This window comes from Podarcis bocagei (assembly GCF_964188305.1).
Source record: "Podarcis bocagei genome assembly, chromosome: 1".
NCBI classification, from domain to species: Eukaryota; Metazoa; Chordata; class Lepidosauria; order Squamata; family Lacertidae; genus Podarcis; species Podarcis bocagei.
The window spans coordinates 56,627,841-56,650,803 of record NC_138125.1 but is presented as its reverse complement, the minus strand read 5'-3'; the positions used below and the strand labels follow the sequence as shown (position 1 = coordinate 56,650,803).

At 41.2% G+C, this 22,963-nt stretch overlaps 1 protein-coding gene across 7 annotated transcripts in view; it reads right to left on the bottom strand.

Moving 5' to 3' along the window:
- Positions 1-1,826: 1,826 nt before the first annotated feature.
- The window catches only part of LRRC4C (leucine rich repeat containing 4C), a 635,825-nt gene continuing 614,688 nt past the window's right edge, over positions 1,827-22,963 (bottom strand). For all 7 annotated transcript variants that reach the window (XM_081164892.1, XM_081164894.1, XM_081164889.1 and 4 more), the window contains one exon: positions 1,827-4,494. In XM_081164892.1, coding sequence (XP_081021018.1) covers positions 2,542-4,452 — 1,911 coding nt within the window. In that variant the 5' untranslated portion in view covers positions 4,453-4,494 and the 3' untranslated portion in view covers positions 1,827-2,541. The remainder of the gene's footprint in view (positions 4,495-22,963) is intronic.

Below are 22,963 nucleotides of genomic sequence, written 5' to 3'. Positions count from 1 at the left end.
GGAGATATGAAAAAAAAACCCTCCTTACTTCTGCTCTTGGTACACTGAGTCATCTAAGCTGCTTATATAATAATAATAATAATAATTTATTATTTATACCCCGCCCATCTGGCTGGGTTTCCCCAGCCACTCTGGGCGGCTTCCAAAAGAATATTAAAATACTATGGTACATCAAACATTAAAAGCTTCCCTAAACAGGGCTGCCTTCAGATGTCTTCTAAAAGTCTGGTAGTTGTTGTTTCCCCATTTTTAATGCAGGAATATTATTTCATCAGAGGATGATTTCCACTAAGATCTGCTTCCCACACCACAAAAAAATAGATCCACACATTTCCACCAACACGTTGATTGTATCACTGCTGTAAAGCTAGGTGGGAAGACACATCTTCCAAAAATGTTCCACAGGGACTCCACATCTGCCTTCTCATTTGGGAACTGTAGTACTTATGGCTTTTACTTTTTCCATTCATTTGACTCTAATCAAAACAATTTGTTAGAACATCTTAATTTCTTTGTTAACCCCTTGATGTTGCAAGTTCTTCCTGAAAGTTATCAGTACCTTGATTGCATTTTAGCTCATCATGCTCAGACATCTTTTGATTGTGCTGGCTAGTTAAACAACATTCATATTTGCATCCGTGAGTGTTTTCATTCAACCAAAGTAATGACCTGAGTGGATGTTTAGTTCTAGATCAGCAATAGTAAGTAAAACCATGGCCTAGGACCATTTAAAAAAAATATTATACAACCAGCCCTGTCAAATCTAACTTCTCCCACCCTCGCTGCTGCTGCCACATGTCCTCTTCCCATTCTGGAAGATGTCCCAAAAGCCAGAAAGAATTTAAAATGTATTCTATGGTTAATTATCTTTATTTGTTGCAGAAGGCATCCAGAAGTATGGATAAATCTTTGGGGGATGAAATTTACACACTTTTGGTTGGGGGTTGGCTTGCATTTAAGTCAAGGTGGACTAGGGGTTTGCTCTCTTTTATTTGACATGGGGGGGGGGATACCAATGGGAAGCCCCCAAGAATCCACTTGTGAATGATGCTACATTATGACATAATTTTGCTCTACCAGGACAACTCTGTTCCAAATTCCAAAGGGAAGACTTCCAGGCTGCTGAAGCCATCCAAGCTTCCAATGGAAATGGCGATAAAGCCTGTTTGTTTGTTTGTTTGTTTGTTTGTTTGTTTGTGAAGAAAACCCTCAGCCACCTCAACTTTAAGGTTAAGCCCAGGCGCCACCCAAGCATTCTTCATTTTGTCTGTCACCCGAAAGCCACTGATACCCAGCCTTTTTTGTGGGGGATTAATGGTCCCATGAATATGGAGCATGGAGATCTCCGGCTCAGCTTGAGTTAAGACCCCTTTCCATGATAGGCTGGTGTTATGGCAACTGTTGCATGGCTTCTTCCTGAACTGTTTAAGTAACATTTAGAAAAAACCCATATATGGGGAGAAGCCCATTCTGCAAGCCTTTCCCCTTGACAGTGTAGGTGTATGAAGGGACCACAGCATGGGCTCCTTCCGTGTGGTCCAGGACTTTTCACATTATCTGAGCAGGGTGGGATGGAATTATGCTGCAGCAGGTCGCAAACCATCAATACAATATGAACCGGGTTGATTTTGGCCACTATTCTTCACACATGGTATGCTAATGTTTACATAGGCTAAAAGTAAATATATTACTAATGATGAGTTAAAATCCAAACTGTTGTAAGTTATAAAGTTTTCATTTTTTAGGAAAATGCAAGAGAGGGGAATGTAGAATTTTTAACCACCTTTTGACATCAGAAGCCACACTAAAAATGATTTCTGTCCAAATACAGAAAAAACCAACAATATTTTATTTATAATCTTATTTTAGTGTTTGAACTACAAATCCTGGTTCTAGAATTGTTTAAAAGATCATGGGTTTTATAGATGCTCACATGAAAATTAATTTCTTGGATTGTTTTTGTTTTTGTTTTCTTCTTCCACAGAATGGTCCCTTCAGGAAATACAGAACAGGTCATTATGTGAAAAATAAAAATAAAAATAAAATATTTTGTTATTTTTGCTGTTGTTGTTCCTTGATTGTTCTTATGAATCTACCACTAACATCCATTTCCCTGTTGAACCATTTCAAAAAGGGCATGAGAAGAAAATGAAATGAAGAAAGACAAAATAGACCGAATCTCACCACTAGAATTCACCATAAAAATTCCCAAAGCGTTAACAGAATTCTTACAAAAATCCCTAGACCAGTTTTTTTTAATCTTTTTTTTTAGAGAATCAAGTTGTTCTATGAAAAATATGGCAAATGGGCTTGGGAAGGGGGAAGAAGAAAGGGGAGGAAAGAAGTAGGGTAAATAAGTGCAGCAAAAAGAGGTTCTGAGGAATACACATAATTTTGTCTGCTTTCTCTCACAATAGAATTTTTAATAAATAAATTTCTTTTTTTTGTAAAGACACTTTTTTTGAAACAGTAGATTTAGCCCAGTCATTTGTGTCATTTTTTTTTTAATAAACTGTCTTGTGTTTTAAATCTGTAAATGTTTTAGATCTGAGTCTCTTGCACATTGTCTTTCGAGTTCATTCGGATCAATAATGGTTCATGCACTGAACTGTGTATTGAATTTATTGTGTTAACTGTTGTTGTGTGGTTGAAAGGAGACTTATAAGAGTTATAGTGATTTAGGTGCTCATGCTCTATTGCTGGCATGGGCAAATGACTTTCTATAGGCGTGTCACCTGTAAGCTCATCATCCACATTAATGATCTCTACAGTTCGTGTTGGAGCATGGTGGTTTTGCCGGTGATGTTGCTTTCTCATTTTGTAGAAAATGACCAACATCACCGCTGCCATAAGAGTGATTGCCACAAAACAACCAATTATGATTTTGGTAGTCTTCATAACCTCATCTATTCCTGGAATCCCATTGCTCAAATCTGTCACAGCGATGGTGAACGTTTTTTCCGTTGACCTTGTGCTCTGTGGTGTGAGAGAGGTTGTCACATTGGTGGTGTCCCATTCAATGACCGGTGTGGGCCAAACCTGCTCTGTTGTCCGCGCCTCATCCTGAGAAGGTTCCACAGTTTCTACTGTGATGGTTGAAAAATAAGTAATACACTCCTGTGCAGTTACATTGAGTGTTGCAGAAGCTGTGGTATTCCCAACAGAGTTACTCACCAAGCATGTATACAAGCCCGTGTCTTGCGCAGTCACCCTCGTAAAATTTAACGTGCCATCGCTGAGCACAGAAATCCGAACCCTATAAGCCCCATGTGTTATAACAGACCCATTTGGAGTAATCCAAGATATGGAGGTCAGGGACGTCGATGCTCGGCATTTCAGCTCTGCAGCCATGCCTTCAGTGACGTTGAGGTCTGTTGGTGGCTCCACAATCACAGGAGCGTAGCACGTGAAGTAATTCAGGTCCAGCTCACCAATGTACCTCCCTTTCAAGCTAGGAGGTGTGTTGCAACGGGCACAGCATGCAGTGTTCGAGGGCGCTTTGTCTTTAATCCACCAGCTGAGCCACAGGATGTCACAGTTGCAGTTCCAAGGGTTGTGATGTAGGTGGATCCTTTCTAGACGGAGAGGTGTAAAGAGGTCGTGAGGCAGTAGTGTTAGATTGTTGTGGGCCAGGTTGATCTCCACTAGCGACTGAAGGTTATCAAAGGCATTCCTTTCAATCACTTGAATCTGGGATTGGATCAGCCACAATTTCTGAAGGTGCATTAATCCTTGAAAGGACCCAGGCTTGATAGCAGTTAAGTGATTCCCAGAAAGGTCTAGCTCATCCAGTTTTACAAGTGGCGTGAGGTTAGGGATCTCCCGAAGGTTGCACATAGCAAGGTTCAAATACCTCAAATTGGACAGACCTTCAAAGGCACCTTCTGAGATATATGAAAGCCTTTTCAATTCCCCCAAGTCCAACCTTCGCAGGGAAGGGATTCTATTAAAAGCATAAGAAGGAATACTCTCAATGGGGTTGTTTCGCAACCAAAGCTCCTTCAGTTTTGACAAGTACACAAAAGCCCCATTCGGGATGGTGCTAAGACGATTGTCAAAAAGTTCCAAAGTATTGAGATTAGCCAGACCATTGAAGGCCCCTATTTCAATTGTTCTAATGTGATTTCTGCTCAGCTGCAAGACTTCTAGATGTCTCAGGTGTTTGAAGCTATTCACCTTAATGATTTGGATCTGGTTCTCATGGAGATTCAATAACCGTGTGTTTGTGGAGATGGCGTCAGGGACCTCTCTCAGATTCTTCCTCACACAAATTACTTTGCTAAACTGATTGCTGCAGGAACAGACAGACGGGCAAGTCTGAGCTCTGACCAAACCAGCCACCACAAGAAGTTGAAGAGCCAGTAGCACCACAAGCAAGGGGTCAAATAGGGCCCTGTTAAACCTAGGACCTATCATTATCTGCTGTGGATGTAAGGTCATCTTGTTCAACATTCATAATTTATTTGGTGTTGGTCCTTCAGGAGTTCCAATAGTCTGAAAGAAACAAATAAAGAAGGATCATGTTAGCTCCAATTGTTAATTTGCACTACAATTTCCTCAACTTTATATATTTTTAAAATGGTAATTTTATGAAATACTTGATACACATAATTTCCCATTCACCTGCCTACAAATTTCTGGGGAATGCATCTTAATATACTAATGGAGGTTTAAAATTGCTATTTGAGCCTTTGAACTCTCTGTTGAACTATGCAGCCTAGTCACCAAAAGAAAATAACACATAAAATGGCATACAATTCTAACTGAAATATAAGATCGTTTCCGGTGGTGCCAATTCTTCCTCCCTTTTGCAGCGCTCTGCACCCCTTCCCACACTGTTCTGAAGGGCCATTCAATCTTCTGGAACAGATTTGCAGGGGACACAAGGAGGGGAGAGGGAGAATTGGCAAGATTCTGCTGATGGAAGCCTCTGCTGTTTCTGGCAGCAAAGGGACATGATTGAATACAATATTGGAAATCATGAAAAAAATCTGCAAATGAATAATAACAATAATAATAATTTAAAAAATATGAAAATGCAACACTATCGTTGTTGTGATATATGCTTGTCTTGTTTTTGTTATATTATCAAGAAGAACTTCCATGAAACCATGCATAGAATGGAACTGGAATGTCATAGCCCATGCTTGTTTTTCAGTTGATACAGAAATTCTAACAATTAAGATGGGGACCAATGTAGTTTGCCTCTAGTTTACCAAGAGCAGTGATTAAAAGGCAAGCATGAGTATAGCATTGACATGCATGTATGGTCTATGTGACACAGTCAAATCTGCAGACTCCTATTGCCTTTACTTCTTGTGCTATTTCCCCTAAAGGACAGTCGCCATGGTGTACACAACATAGAACTGAGGAATGGTACAAGTAAAGCTTTTACTACTTGAATAGAAATGCTCACCAAATGCTTATTGTTTGCTTCTTTCAGGAAAGCAGATAAAAAGGAGTTTCTGTGAACTGCTGAGCTGAGCATCAGCTCTCTCCCACCATTAAGCAGACTCATCTGATTTCCTGATACACTCTCCACTATCCTCATATTTGGCCATAGCAGCAGAGAAAGTCTCATTAGTAAATGTGTGCTGAACACAGGAATAAAGAATGGCTATTTAAACGACAGAAAAAAATATATATCCCATAGCTGCAGGGTTAGCAATTTCAGTGTTACCTCCAAAAATGTTTCTTTCGGATCTTAGTGTAAGTGAAAAAAGACCTTTCGACTCTGCAAATGATCATTACTATTCAAAGTCTCTCAGTGCTGATTCATTTGTGGTAGCTTCTAAAAAACCCAGCCCTGGCTTCATTTTCAATCTGCTACTCACTGCAAGGTCCCTGTGCTGTAGAGATTAATGAAATTTCCTATAAATCAGCCAAAAGTGAAGTCTTATAAATTACAGCAAGCGCCAAGCACATTTATAACCCAAAGCACACAGATGCATAATACATGCATTTAGTTGAACAAAAATACTATCAGCCAAAGGTTTTCCATTTTAAGCTTCAAATTGTTTCATTTTGTAGTAAGGAGGTGGAGGTGGAAATGGTATACTTTGAAAAACAGGGTGAAAATATATTATTATTCACATAGTAGTCTATTTAGTAAAAGGTGATTTTTATAATCAGATAATATATATTTATGAATTTACTTATGCATGTTTGACACTAGCTTCTTGCAGTAACAGAAAACTATTAAAGCTTTTGTGCAGCACTGTGAAGACTGTATTCCATACGTTTCCTCAGAGACGAGAGGTTAAAAGCACCGGGTTAGAATGAAAAAATGGAAAGCAGCCCCAAAGAGCAAGAGAAAAGAGCAGAAAGAAGGAACCTCAGCAGGTGCTAGGACGATGTTTATTGAAATGAATCTGGTGTGTTTTGCCATTTCTGACACTGCAGTCCTACACATGTTTACAATGAGCTGGTTTGCAGAGCCAAACTATGGCTTTGTACAAATGCATGTGTGTGCAGGCTCCCAGAGAGGAGAGAATGGCCACTTTTCTCCTCCTCTGCGTCTTCTGCTGCCAGTTAAGTCTTAATTTGGTTCAGTGTGTTGCCCAAACCCAGGCTTATGGTTTATATTGCTTCAGCAAACCAAGGTTTGCCCCTGGGTTTACCACTCATGGTTTGTTCTGAGCAAGACAAACCTTAATCCACAACAGTACAGCAGCAGCAGTTGCTATCTCCTCTACAGGAAACCTCAAGTTTGTGTGGTCACACCAAGCCATTGTTTGGCTAGGTGTCACATGGGAATCAGCTCTCAGTGTCCAATAGAGCTTACTCTCAGGCAGAGGTGGATTTAGGGGAGCACAACCAAACCAGATGCAGAACCTCAGGGGTGACACAGGGCATTCCACAACTATGAGGTAGAATGGAAGGCGAGAGGTGGGAGGGGAGGGTTACCACTGCATAGGGGGCCACTGAAATTTGAGTCCCCCAGATTCGACACTGTCCCAGGAGTATTGTAAATGTGTTCTGGTATGTGTGTTCAGGAACACTCTCTTAGTGTCTGCTGATGTACCCCGGTTTATTATTTTGTTTTAAAGCACAGGTTTAATCATCAATAAACTTAGTTCAATTTGTTTTCAACCAACTGTATTTTTTATACGAGGGAACAGGGGGCAGGCAGGTGGTGGGGGACTCCCTGATCCTGAATGGGGCAACTGTGCCCCTGAAGTACCAGGTGCGTACCCTGGGAGTCATTTTGGACTGTCCATGGAGGTGCAGGTCGATTCTGTGTCCAGAGCAGCTGTCTACCAGCTCCATCTGGAATGCAGGCTGAGTCCCTACTTGCCTGCAGACTGTCTCACCAGAGTGGTGCATGCTCTAGTTATCTCCCACTTGGACTACTGCAACACGCTCTACGTGGGGCTCCCTTTGCAGGTGACCGAGAAACTACAACTAATCCAGAATGTGGCAGCTAGACTGGTGAGTGGGAGCAACCGCCAAGACCACATAACACTGGTTTTGAAAGACCTACATTGGCTCCTAGTACATTTCTGAGCACAGTTAAAAGTGTTGGTGCTGACCTTTAAAGCCATAAATGGTCTCAGTCCTGGATACCTGAAGGAGCATCTCCACCTCCATTGTTCTGCCCAGACACTGAGGTCCAGCACTGAGGGCCTTCTGGTGTTTCCCTCACTGCGAGAAGCGAAGTTACAGGGAACCAGGCAGAGGGCCTTTTGGGTAGTGGCGCCCGCCCTGTGGAACATCCTCCCATCAGATGTCAAAGAAATAAACAACTATATGACATTTAGAAGACATCTGAAGGCAGCCCTGCTTAGGGAAGTTTTTAATGACTGATGTTTTATTGTATTTATTTAATTTATTAACCTTCTGTTGGAAGCTGCCCAGAATGGCTGGGGAGGCCCAGCGAGATGGGCAGGGTAGAAATAATAAATCATTATTATTATTATTATTATTATTAATGCATGACACTTGATAGGTCATTATTCAACAGTAAATCCCTCAATCATTTCTGCTAAATATTTGAACCGTTTCTGTTGAAAACTACTATTTGAAAAACGGTATTAGGAGATCTGGAAAATGATTTGTGGTTTTTGATCTGTTGCAAGCAAGCCACCAAATGATGAACATACATATGCAAATTATTAATAAAGGTACCTGCTGTACCCACCAGATATATGTCCATTTTCTGTTAACTTTTATACCATGCCTCAGGGAAGAGACTGCAGCACTTTGTATGAAAAAGTTCTCAGGTTCAAACACCAGTGTCTTCAGGCAGGACTGAGAAAGACTCTAATCTGCAAACTTGTAAGCCACTGCCCCTAGACAATATTGAGGAAGAGGGACCAGTGGTCTGACCTGTAATATAGCACCTTCCTCATATAAAAAACGAAAATCCTTACCAGGGTCCAATCCCATCCTAGCGTCAACCGCTAATAATTAAGAATGAATATTTCATATGATCTTTCTAAAACCCAAGCAGCTCATTCCAATTTCTCAGCTGCAGTCATGTCTACAGAGGAAGGATGGTGAAACTGTTCATTTTGCTTCTCTTGGTATCCCACATTTTCAGTCTTAAGTCCCTCAGACATCATCAAAATTCTTTTTGTGTCTGTGTGCAATTTTCTCCTATTATACACATTTTTAATACATTTTCCCCAATATACACATTCATAGTGTTAATGCATTTCCACCAGTATATGATTTTGTATGCAATATTTACCCCAGTATATGCATTTTTGTGCTTTGGCTGGAGAGCTGCATTCCAAATTCAGAGAAGTATGAATTTTGAAGGATGGCTGTGTTTCAGTCCTCATAATATTTCAGAAAGTGCAAATTAGGTAGATTGGCCTTTAAATGTGTTTTGAATTAAACTTTCCTTCCATCCCTACCACAAAGTAGTGGCCAAGCTCCAAATCAGAGTGCCTCTCTGAGCAAAATTGAGATAAGTGAACTATTTCTTAATTTGCAACACTTGAAGTGAGATAAAGGTTGTGCTTGCTAAACCCCAGAAACTGTCTGGATGGCCATACTTATCTAGTCCAACCCCCTGTAATGCAGAAATCCCAGCTAAAGCATCCATGACAAATGACCATCTGCTTAAAAACCTCCAAGAAAGGAGAGTCCAGAACCTCCTGAGGTAGACCGGAACACTGAAAATTATCAAGCGTCTCTGTGCAAAGTGCTTTTGTTTGATGTGTTCTTTGCTTTGACATCACCATTAACATGTACATACTCAACACCATGGCTGCAGTAGCATCCCCCGCAAGGTTGCTGAAATAATAATTGTAGTTAATAGATAATTGTAGATCATTGTTCTGGGCCGATAGTCATGGTTGCTGGGGCACACATACATGGTGTGTTGTTGTGTCCCTGGGAAACGAAGGGAGTGTTGTTGTTGTTTTTGGCATGGAGGTAGAGATTTAACACTTCCCTCCTCTTTCATGATCTTGATGAAAATCCCCTGCCCCCCCCCCGCTGCAGTTAGGTTTAAGGGGGGAACTTCCCATTATTGTCAACCAGAGTTTTTCGAGTTTTCTGTGTCTGCATATAAATTGCAAGAGGGGAAATAAAGGTCCAGCCTCCCCTGCAATTTAATAAAAGTTGAGCTCCATGCCTGAAATTAACTACAGAAAAACTAATAATGTGATTGCAAGTGACACAATTAGCATCATGTATAGTTAGGTGCTGGGAAGAGTAGGAGATCTATGGTTGTATAAAGTGCAATCCTTGAGTGGATTTTGGCACAGGATGACACATTAAGGCTACATTTGTAAACACCCCACTTTTAACAGAATGGACCTATTTCCAACTACAGTGGTGCCTCGCAAGACGAAAAGAATCCGTTCTGTGATTCTCTTTGTCTAGTGGTTTTTTCGTCTTGCGAAGCAAGCCCATTGACGGATTAGCGGATTAGCGCTATTAGCGGATTAGCGCGGATTAGCGGATTAGCGCTATTAGTTGCATCTGGCCCCAGGAGTTTCAAGTAGTTAGCACGTGGTAAACTAAATTCTGGTGTGACATTCACTTTTGTAACTACCAAAGATGCTTATTTATCTAAAACTATAGTAAGCGAGGAATGCAGAATGCTGAGGACCTTCACTGAAGAAGCCATAGCACTGTTTATTCCAGTTATAAGAATATCTATAACAGAAGATATAACAACACTTTCAAGATGGTGAACATAAAATGGGGAAATGTATATGTATTTAGGTTGTGCTAAGACAGGGGTCAGCAAACCTTTCCAGCAGGGGGCTGGTCCACTGTCCCTCAGACCTTGTTGGGGGCTGGACTATATTTTTTTGGGGGGATGAACAAATTACTATGCCCCATAAATAACCCAGAGATGTGTTTTAAATAAAAGCACACATTCTACTCATGTAAAAACATGCTGATTCCCAGACCGTCCGCGGGCTAGATTTAGAAGGCAATTGGGCCGGATCTGGCCCCCAGGCCTTAGTTTGCCTACCCATGTGCTAAGGTCTACTAACTTATACACTTCCCTAAAGGGAACTGAGAATGCAAGTATAATCGTCAGACAGAGTTGTGCCAAAGGAGTTTAGGTTTTAACACTGTTTTATGATCTGCATTTTATTCTATTTCTGTACACCACTTGTGTATTCTCTGAATGTAGAGTCGTTTATAAATTCTAAACTAAACTAAACCAAACTAAAATAAATATTTTCCCCTCCCAGAATTTTGGAGTTTGAGTGTACACGGAACACCTTTAACAGAACATGTTCAATGGAAAAGTTATTTGCTAATTGAATACTGTTTAGAGCTTATCCACACTTCTTGTCTTGCTGCTTCCCTCGGAGGAAATCTGCCAGAGTAGATAGCAATCAGGTTTTCCATGGACTGCCATTTATTCTGATTTAAAGTGGGTTTTCCCAACTCATAACAATCTAGCCAAGTTACTTTAAATCAAGAGTTTCTAACTTGAAACTTCTACTGACCACTTTAAGATACAAATCAGTGGTTTAATGACACAAGGTTTTCTAATGGATTGTTAATCCTTGAGCTATCTAAGCCTCACTTCAGTAACTCCTGAAGGGAAATTGATCTTCTGAAGGCTTTCTGCTGTTTTTGAGTTTCCTTATTCTCAAGGACTACATCATAAGGAACAAACAAGAGGGAAATAAGGAAGACCAGACAGCTAATCAAAGAAAAATCCAAAGTAACCCAGGAAACAGAAACTTCGTAAATATTCAGACCACCGAGTTTATAAACCACGTGTGCTCACTGAAGAGAATATATCAAAATCGCATCAGTGTATTCTGAATGCAGTGGTTCCATGCCAAGGAATATTTCACCTGGTAATGATTAAATAGCAACACCTCTGTAATTAAAGGGAGCATCAGATACAGATTTGCTTTGTAAACAATTATCAACATATTACTAACATACCTGCAGGTTCGTTTGAATCTGAGAAAAATAAAAATAGCCTAAAAAATAGCATAAGCAAATAGGTATGCTATCTCATCTATCTCTCTATCCAATGACTGTATTCTGAAAAAAGTAAATGATGACAGCGTATGTATCCTTCTATCTATTATCTACCATATCTCACTGGATCAGCCCTCAAAAGTACTATCAAGGTACCTCACACAAGCATTAAATTAAGTACATATCAACAAGAAGCAATGTCTAATTCTGAATTTGTTTTTTGTTTTTTTACTCATTAAACCAATATTCAGAAAGGTTTGAACACATATGCATGAGATAGCACATAAACACAGCCATCCCACTCCACAAATAGTTAGTGTTGCTGGAGAGCACTATTCTGTCTCCATTTGTGAGTCCCATCATGAACACCTTGGCTCAAGATGTTGTTGTTTTTCTGAAAGGTTGGTTGGCAAGGATCTAGCAAACCAGGACAATGTGAACTGGAAAGTTTCCTGCCAAACTCTCTATTAAAATGGACAGTAGCGTGGAACTTCCTAAAATCATTTGTACTCAATCTTACTCCAGTTCCTAATTTAATCAAAGCCTTTTGACTGGCAATGAAGAATGCTGCTATTTTGGATGCCCTTTACAAGAAGTTCTTTAAAGTCCACCTAAAGCATAGAGCCAGTCTTCTGTTACACAAGAACAGAAGACTTTAGTCATCCAGGGCTATAACTTGTTTTTGATCTATGAACTCAACTAGTTTCTCAGTGTAATCTCTCTGGTAAAGCCCTGGCATGGTTGAGGAAATCACCAATGGAATTGGATTTACCAAAATACACACAGCACAAAGGATCTTGCTCTCCTCACCTATGTTCTGACAAAGCATAAGGAAATAAAGTTAAAGCTCTCCAGCATTTCAGTTCACACTGCAGTACCCCCTCCCTTCCCTTTCTCAGCATCCAAGGAATCACCATGTAGCATCTGTGAGTGGCAACCCTGAAACCCCTCCCACTTCTGCCTTCAAAGTCAATTAGTAAATGGCCATTTTGTTTCCTTTCACAGTAGAACTTCATTTCTGTAATAGCTGTAATTTTTGTCACTGCCGCTTCCCTTAGTACCTTATGAGGGCACTCTGTTATTTTGATTAAATGGTCCAAAGTAATTCACATAGTGTTCCTTTGTACTTGGAAAGAGTGCTCCTTTGAGGGCCAGCAATTCTAGACTGACAACGGGCTATCTTCTGGCAGAACAGACCTAGGGTCGCAGTGGGAAACAGTTTTAGCACATTTGAACCAAATCCATCCAAGTCATTAATGCTCCAGGAGTTAGTTCCCTTCCTTTTGTACTTTTGCTTCTAGGCTGGTAAGAAAGCATCCTGCAGGGGACTGATTTGGCCTAGGTTCTCAAATAGCAAAGGTTTTCAGAAATGACTGGGTATTTTTGTTCACTTATCCCTTTCCTTTTCTACATGTAGCTCAAAACAGCAGCATATATGGTTCCCCCTTTTTATTTTCACAAATTCTTATAAGGCAGGATAGTCAGATATAGTGACTGGCCCAGTGGGCTTCATTGCTGAATGGATGCTTGAGTTTTGGAATCTTCAGCCCTAATATGACATTCTACTCAACACAATACGCTGAGTCTCTGTTACTTGACAAATAGCTTGTTCATCTAGGAGTGCAGTTTAAAACGACCCCTTTGTGTTGGCTCTTCATGTGCAGCCAGTCTTGAATATTTAAGGAGTTGTGAAAGTTATCTGAATTTGATTTCAAACTAAGATTCGTAAGTAACAGAGGTGGGTCAAAAGGGTTGTTTTAAGAGTGTGCTGTTGAGAAATCAATGCTGAGCTAAAAAATATATGTACAACATAACTTCAGTGAAGCCTCCAAAGCTTTGAACTCAGGAGTCTAAAGTTCATTTTCTGCACTCAGATGATGAGAAACCTTCATAGCAGGAGAGGGAAACATTTCAGGCAGAGGGCAGCAATACCCCTCTGGCAAGTCGTCTGGGGCCACATCCCAAAACTGGGCAGGGCTACATACACACACACAAACACACCATCCCAAATAGAAATTGTCCAGGGACATGTAAAAAGTCCTATCACTGCCAAGTAACTCCATCAGTGTCCATGCATTTGCACTATTTATTTTTATCATCATCTTCATTTTCACATCTGATGTTCACTGCGAGGTTCCAAGGCTGCTTACAGTGCTATAAAATACAATATTAAAGCCAGCTAAAACAATTTACAGAAGAATAGGGCTGGTCCAAAATATATATCTGGTGTCAAAGGTCAGAACAAATAGGTACTTTGTCAGCATTTTCTGAACAAACGGATCATCCACACATGTTCTACATTTACTCAAAAATCAAAAGCAAATCTCAGTGTGCTCAATGGTTAGCTTGTAATGAGTTATCAGTCTGAAAATGCACACAGTTAGCTCCACACTAGCCATAACTATTTCATTGAATTAAACAACACTCCCAGGAAAGCATATGCAAGTGGACTGGAGTCTGTCATGTGTGCCCAGTTGCGTGTGGAGTCTTGCAGAACATACACGAGGCCTGTTCTCAACTCACTGGAGAAGACTCTCTCCAGGTTGCAGGTAAAAGCTGTCAAAGGCTACTAGCCACAGTGGCTGTACTCTTCGTTGATGATCAGAGGCTTCTGAATACTAGTGGCTGGAAACCACAGGAAGGGAGAGCACTGTTGCACTCCAGTCCTGCTTACAGGCATATGGTTGGCCATTGTGAGCACAGGATGTTGGACTGGATGGGTCACTGAGCTGATCCAGCAGGGCTGTTGTTGTTGTGTTCTTATGCACCAGAAACTGGGCTAATGCTGCTGCAACTGGGATGAGGCTGAGCAAGTGAGCAAAGCCAGAAAGTACAAGAAATGTGTGGGTAGAAGGAAAGAAGGGGGCCATCTGTGTGTTCTCCCAATAAATCAGATTCTGCCTTGGCTGGGGAGCTGCATTTCTCCTGCTGCTGCTTGAACATCCATCCAGGCAGTCTCCAATTGCATACTCCCATGGGGGGAAACCTGCATATCCCCATTCTTTTGAGCCATTATTTATCCTGCATTCTCACTTGACATGTGAATACTACTCTTACTACCAATTTAGCAACTCTAGAACCAGTCCCTGTATAGAGGGTATGCTTCTATACAGGTATACCCTCTCTTTGCCCACTTCTTCAAGTCCCTTTCACTCATTGTGAGCCACCTTTCCCACGGCAGCCCCAGATATTTCTCCCCAATCACTGTTTATGCTGACTTCATAGCAGAGCAGAATTTCCCCCACAGTTTGAGCAACAATAGTCTCATAAGAAGGGGGAACGTGAGTGGAGCACAGGAATACTTCCAAAAGTATATGTTGTTGTTGTAGTAGTAGTAGTAGTAGTAAATTATTACCCAGGGTCCCAGGGTTTGTTAAAAAATGAACACTTAAGAATCTTATCTCAAAAACTAGGGTGAGTGCAAGGTCAGGGTAGAGAGGTGTCTCTTCAGTACTTGTAAAGAATTGTATAATGAAGATGCCAGACACACCTCTGTAGGTAGGGAGTTCCACAACTTAGGGGCTGCCACAAAGAATACCCTCTCCCAGGTCACCTGTCTCCTCTTGAGCCTCTGGGGGAGTGGAACTACCACAAGGGCCCTCTTCACCCATCTTAGCACCTGTGAGAGGATCTGTAGCAAAGGGGGCCATTTTTCAGATATTTGGTGTGTGAGTCATTTGGCGTTTAAAACATTAATGTGAGCGCCATGAACTGGGCCTGGAAACATACTGAGAAGATTACCTAAGTGGGGCCTTACTGTGTCAGAGCACTTCTGAACCCTGAAGCGCTTCCTAGAGAGGATGGTAGCACACAGTGGGCAGACCAGAGCATGGATGGGAGCAACAACATACCCTCCAACATTTCTCTGATGAAAATAGTGATGTCCAATTCCATTCTATTTATACCTTATTGGCCCAGCAATCTGGGCAGCTTCCAACATATATTTAAAAAATAATAAAACATTAAAAAAACCCTTCCCTATACAGGATTGCCTTTAGACGGCTCGGGGGTTGGATAACTCCATACCCTCCAACATTTCTCCAATGAAAATGGGGATATCCTAAGGAAAAACAAGACATTCCAGGATCAAATCAGAAACCCAGAGGATGGCTTCTCTAAATCAGGGATGTCCCTGGAAAATAGGGACACTGGAGGGTATGCAACAGTAAAACTGAGTAACAAACAATTCTTTAGTAAACTGCAACCCATTCCTTTATCAGTAAACAAAAAGTTGGGAGCAACATTATGCAGGAGGACAAAAGTTTAGCATGTTTAACTGAGAGGCACTGCTGGATGGAAGCAAACTCCCATGCCACTGCTTCCCTGCTTTACAGTCTTGGGAGGCTGGTAGGGCTGCATGTTAAGCTGTGTGTGGCAATAATGTCATGAAAAGAATAAAGGAGGAGAATATTTTTAGGGTTCAATCTTATAAACCAGGATGGCTAACCTGTGGCCCTCCCTGCCTACTGGCTTTGCTAGTTAGGGCCAAAATGGGAGTTGATATCCCAACCACAGGAGGGACGCGGGTGGCGCTGTGGGTAAAACCTCAGCGCCTAGGACTTGCCGATCACATGGTCGGCAGTTCGAATCCCCGCGGCGGGGTGAGCTCCCGTCATTCGGTCCCAGCTCCTGCCCACCTAGCAGTTCGAAAGCACCCCTAAGTGCAAGTAGATAAATAGGTACCGCTTTATAGCGGGAAGGTAAATGGTGTTTCCATGTGCTGCGCTGGTGCTGGCTCGCCAGAGCAGCTTCATCACACTGGCCACGTGACCCAGAAGTGTCTCTGGACAGCGCTGGCCCCCGGCCTCTTAAGTGAGATGAGCGCACAACCCTAGAGTCGGACACAACTGGCCCGTACGGGCAGGGGTACCTTTATCCCAACCACACATATTTGGGGAAATGAATGGAATTTGCTTCCAAGTATACATGCATAGGTTTACTCTGTGAGAGAACTGTACTTGCTAAGTGCATTTTGGAATTTACACGAGGATCACCCAGCAAAGAATGATGGGATGGATAAAGTTAAGTCACCCAGGTTATGAAATTCTGGTACATATTAGAGTGAACTAACATAGCAAAATACTTCAGATCTGAAGCAGTCACCATTCCATTCTATTACATAATGTCGCATTATCGAAGCACCCAGCCTGGAAACTCATCATAGGGCACATATACTTGGGGGTGACGACCCTATATTGCATGAAAGGCCATGGATGGCAATGCTTAAAAACCTGCTGTCCAGCAAACATTGACTATACCTCTTGTCCTTGGTAACTATGGAAACGTTCTGAATGTAAGATTGGAACATAGACATTTTGTGGTCTACAGTTTACAAGCTGTTTATGTAATTATGAATGAGCATTCGACTGTTAGGTGGAATAAAATTATTATACTGCTATGGCATTTTGGAGACAAAAAATAGGTATGGAGAAGCAAGAAGTTAATTTTTTGGAAAATTACTTGTTTTATTGACGTTTTATGTAACAGCGACACATTGTTGTTGGTTTTTATATTGGGATATGGGGATTTTCTTTCTGTAGGAGGGACTTGTAAATCCAAAATTAGCAATATGACATTTTGAAATAATGTCTCTCAGCAGCTTCACGGCAATTATGTCCTTTCTATGCCCAGTGAACAAAACCAAGGTCAGAGTGTATTTTCAATTAAACTCCGGGTGTTACGAAGTACAGCACAGCCAGAATTTCAAGCACATTATTACCAGATCTATCACTGCTGAGCAATGAATAGGTCACAGGCACTCCTGCGTACAATATTTGTATCTGTTTCAATATTGCAACAGGGAAAACAGCTCAAGTTGATTTTAGAGGTGGCAAATGACATAAAATTAAGAAAGCTGTGTGATGACTCAGGGGGGGAAACTAGCAGCACTCAACATGGATTTTGTGAGTTAAAAGTTGAAGAGCCATGGACACGGTCTTAAGGAGTCGCACAAGAAACAGTATTAGCCACTGAAGCCAGTAAGAAGCTTGGCTGTACAAAGGTTGAATGAAAAAAACGGAGCTCAGCTATTGTTTGCCATTTCTCAAGTGAAGTGGATAAGTTACAGCAACATGGAAGCTAAATTCAGTCCTGAGGACCTAACCAAAGGCTATATGAATGGCATGGTTATCAATTACATTGTGGCTTTTAAGTTAAATACCAGGCTTGGGGAAGGGGGAAATGACCCATGAGGGGTTTGCTAAGGCTTCCCTCCCTAGCCACAATATTGACAAAAATCTGTCCCCTGTGGCAATTTACATTAGGAGAAAAGTTTCCATTAGCACCAATGGGAATTTTTTTCCTAATGCAAATTGCTTCGGGGGAATTTTCACCGAGAATGTGACTGGGAAGGGGAAATGCAAAACTCTCCTAGCCTGAGGACAATTGTACTCCTGAGGACAATCCTGGCCCTGTGTCTGGTATTTGATGTTTTAAGCAACACAACATGATTGCTAATCACATCATTCACATCAAGTGCAGTTACTAGGCCTTGACTCTCAGGACAGAGACAATAAGAAAATTTTCACTGGAGCCAACTGTTTGCTGGAGCAGCAAATTCTGATATGACAAAAATGAGCAGAAGCTTTAAATCATTAAAAAGCAGATGAGCATGTTACTAGACTGATTCAACTGCAGAGCTAAATAGGAATGCAAGGCTAAAAGATGAGAAGAAGCGACTAAGATTGTGGAGAGTAGGGACCTGGGCAGGTAGTAGCAAGAGAAGAACCAAGTAAAAAAACAAGGGCATTTGAGCAATCTCAAATAACCCCATTATGCTTCCCTCTTACAAGAAAGGGGAAAACAAAGGGTTGCATCCAACAAAGCCTATTTGCACAATGACTTCCAGTTGAGAAATGAAACTCCTGCTGTCTTCTCTCTGTGGTCTCCAAGCATCCACCCCATCTGTTCTGGAGGGTTGAGGAAAAGCCCAGAGCAGATTTGGAAGGTCCATAGATGGAGAGTGTGGTGTTTACACACCTTCCCATTAATTACGTCTTAACTTCAAATTTTCCTAACCACAAAAAGTCTGATTTATTTATTTTTGTTGTTGTTTAAAAAAGTTATTTAACGGTCTGAACCTACCGTATTTTCCACCCTATAGGACGCACCGTCCCATAAGGCGCACCTAGTTTTTTGGGGGGGAAATAACCCAGCCCCCAAACAGGCAGCTCTCTGCAAGCCGTGAGAGCCCAGCGCTGGCTCCCGCTGCTTGCGGAGAGGTCCGCAAAGCCTGGACGCGCTGATCTCAGCGCGCGTAGGCTTCGGCATGCTGGCAACTCTCCGCAAGCAGCGGGAGCGCTCCTGCTGCTTGCGGAGAGGTCCGCGAAGCACCGACCCCTCTCACTCTCCAGGCTTCAGCGAAAGCCTGCATTCGCCCCATAGGATGCACACACATTTCCCCTTCATTTTTGGAGGGGAAAAAGTGCGTCCTATAGGGTGAAAAATACAGTAATTTTCTAGTGTTTATTTATTTAATAAGATGTATACACCGCTTGAATGTAAAAAGTCACCAAATATATATAAAAGTAAAATCAAGAAAGATTCACAATCCTACTTTAAACCATAGAAAAGTTAAAATACTAAAACAACTTTCTAAGCATCTGGGTAGGCTTGCCTAAACAAGAATGTTTTTCAGCAGGCACCAAAAAGAGTATACAGTGAAGGCACCTGTTTGATCTGAATAGGCAGGGAGTTCCAATGTGTAGGTGTTGCCATACTACACAACCAAGTTCTTACAAATGCAGAACCGGTATCATGTGGCACCTGTAGTAAGCCAGTTCCACTGACTGCAGAAATTGAGTGGGGATATGTAAGGTAAGCAGATCTTATGGGTAAACTGGTCTCAAGTTGTTAAAGGTTTTATATACTAAAACTAACACCTTGAACTTGGCCCAGTAACAAATTGGCAACCAGTGCAGATCTCTGACCACAGATGTTATGTGCTGACAGGCATATTGCGCTGTAGCATTCTGCACTAACTGCAGCTTCCAGATCAAGCATGAGGGAAGACCCACACAGAGCATTACATTGCAGTAATCTGGTCTTGAAGTAACCAATGCATGAACTACTGTGGCAAGGCCTCTTGGGTCCAGGAATTACCATAGCTGTGGAATCAGATGCAACTGGTAAAAGGCATTTCCAGCACCTCTAACCTGAGCTTCCAGTGACACAGCCAGATCCAGAATCACCCACAAACTTGAATCCCTTCTGCCAGTTACTGACAGCCTGGAGATGACCATGGTTCTTCATCACAAAACAGAACTTGGACCAGATTGCCCTTCAAGCCAAGGGCACCTTCAATTCTAAGGCACATAGCTTCTCCACATAATCCCAGGAACTGTAGTATACCCATCAGAGAGCTGCATTTCCCAGCACTCCTAACAAACTGCAACTCCTGGGATTCTTTCCAAGTTACATGTTTAAATATGCTTTAAATCAGGCTTCCTCAACCTCGGCCCTCCAGATGTTTTTGGCCCACAACTCCCATGATCCCAAGCTGGCATCACCGGTTGTCAGGGATGCTGGGAATTGTAGTCTCAAAACATCTGGAGGGCCATGGTTGAGGAAGCCTGTTTTAAATAAATGCTGTAAACACAGCCTAAGTAGGACACATGACCACCTTTCCTTGAATGATGTAAAAAAAGAAGAAAAACATAAAAAACACAGAATTGTAGGTCTTAAGTATTCCTATTATGCATTTCCATTTTAAATTATTTTATCATTCATGTGACTAAAATCAACTGAAAAACTTAACATTCTTAATATATATTCTTCAGCATAGATTGTATGGCTGCAACATCAGTGAAGTCTATCATTTGGGCTTCAATATGTGCTCATTTTTAGAGATATAATCAATTATATCTAAATATAAATCATGGGGGGGATTTTAAAGTGTCATATTCACTCTCAAATCCAGTGATTAGACAAATAAAGAAAAGATATTAAAGAATGGTCTCTGTTATAGTTAACAATTATGGAAAGAACTGGTGCTATAAAACTGTTAGCTTTGCCAAAATTAAAACCACTTCTTTCAAACATTCACCATAACAATTGATTCAAAAGATTTGGCACGATGGCAAAAAGAAGTCACAAAGTTCATTTATCAAGGGAAAACACCAACACTTGCAAAGAACCTGAGGTAAAAGCAATTAGATCAATGGGGATGAGGAGAACTAAGTGTCCATAAATATTATGAAGCAAATAAATTAAGAATCATGGTGTCATAATTAAGAGGCAGCTTTAGAGAAGCTGTGTGTAGGCATGGAAGTAATGGGGACACATTTACAATTAACTGAAATGAATTCCAATAGGGACAAATAAGTTCTGGACTCATGCAGGAAGAACCAGATGCACAAACATAAGATGGGGGACACCTGGCTAACTAGCAGTACATATGAAAAGGCTCTAGAGGTCTTGGTGGACCACAAGCTTAACATGAGTCAACAGTGTGATGCAGCAGCAAAAAAGAGACAGCAAATGGTGTTCTAGGCTGCATCAACAGAAGTATAGTATCAAGATCAAAGGAAGTAATAGTACTACTCTGTTCTGCCTTGGTCAGACCACACCTGAAATACTGGGCACCACAATTTAAGAAGGATATTGACAAGCTGGAATGTGTGTAGAGAAGAGCAACCAAGATGATTCAAGGGTCTGGAAACCAAACCTTATGAGGAGCGCTTGAAGGAGCTGGGTATGTGATCAATTTATCATTGAAAATAGTTACTTCTATTACTAACTACTTGTTTTGTCAGCACCTGGAAAAGAGAAGACTAAAAGGAGATGTGATAGCCATTTTCAAATATCTAAAGGGCTGTCACATGGAAGATGGAGCAAACTTGTTTTCTCCTGCTCTGGAGGGTAGGACTCGAACCAATGGCTTCATGTTACAAGAAAGGAGATTCCAACTAAACATCAGGAAGAATTTTCTGGCAGTAAGAGCTGTTCAACAGTGGAATGGACTCCCTCAGGAGGTTGTGGACTCTCCTTCCTTGGAGGTTTTTAAGCAGAGGTTGGATAGCTATCTGTCATTGATGCTTTAGCTGAGATTCCTGCATTGCAGGGAGCTGGACTAGATGACCCTTGGGGTTCCTTCCCATTCTATGATTCTATGAACAGAATTTTGGAGTGGGGAAAAAAGTAGATTTCAAATGGGGAGCAAACCCTTTGGAATTTTGGAGTGCTAATCAAAGAATTAAATACAAAATATGGATGACTCAGTGAAAGAAAACTATATCAACAAATCCTTAGGGAGAATTTAAAAGTATTACACCAATGGCATGTTATGCCAGTACATATGGCAAGAATAACAAATACAAATAATACAGAATGTTGGTGAAATTGGTATCAATGAGGTCTATCTTTCTATCTAGAGAAAACATTTTGTGGTAATTTTGAGTAATCAATGGGAGGAAAAGAAATGCTTAAATAGTCTGCTAAATCCAACACTATCCACAGTGATAATAGAAACAGAAGTAAAGTACAACATGTCCCGTGTAGTTTCTCCTTTGGAAGACATAATTAAAATATGGAATCTAAAATTTCATGGATCACTGTCAATAAAATTAAATGCTCATGTGCACAAAAATAGTCTTGTAACTACTGTAGTGTGTTAAACATGGGGTTATCTTTGTTGGCTGCTTATGAGCTTTACAGTTGCAAAATAGTGGCACCAGTGGCATATCTTACCAATGCTAAAACAGCTCCACTGGCTTTCTGTTTGTTTCCAAGCACAATTCATAATGCTGCTGTTAACCTTGAAGTTCTTATGTGGCTACAGTCCAGGGTATCTAGAAGTAGTTCTGCCTTCTGAACCTGCACAAGAGTTGATATCATCATCAAAGTCCCTTGGCCAAGCTCCTCACCACATATCGGAGATGCCCAGTTGCTGTTAGTGTCCTATTTACAGAATACTGTGGCAGAGACCCTCAACTGCTGCCTTCACTCTCGAGTTTCAGTCTTCAGGTCAAAACCTTTTAATTGATTCAGATATTTGTAATGTGTGTTTTTGTTTTCTTCATACATTGAGTGATTTATTTCCATTGTTTATAAGTGATATTTTATATCATGTGCCTCTATTTTGCTGTTTAAATCTGCAGAGTGTTTGTTTGTTTAAAATGATTTCCTTGTTCTTATTTGTTGTGAAATAGTCACCTTTAGATTGTTGTCGTCCAAATTAGGCATTTTGTTCACATATTACATTGATATCTCTATCTATAGATCACATCTGTAAAAGGTTAAGGCACTGGGTGGAATCCTAGTTGTCAAACATTAGCTGAAGTGGTGCATCGCCCAATACTCTTTTAGTATTGTTGTCAGGGTACCCCATTGGAGGGGTCTTGGTACAAGTTCCTATACAGAAGCCAAACATAGGGCAGATGAGCCATAGGGCTTCCAGCGGTAGCCTTAGGATGGCCAACTCAGTAGATCAACATATTGGGGAAGCCCTAATCCATAGCACAACCCTGAAGCAGTTCCAGCCCTCTGGCAGGAGGCTGACATGAATATACACCCAATGCCTGAGCCAAAGTTCCACCTATATCTGTAATAA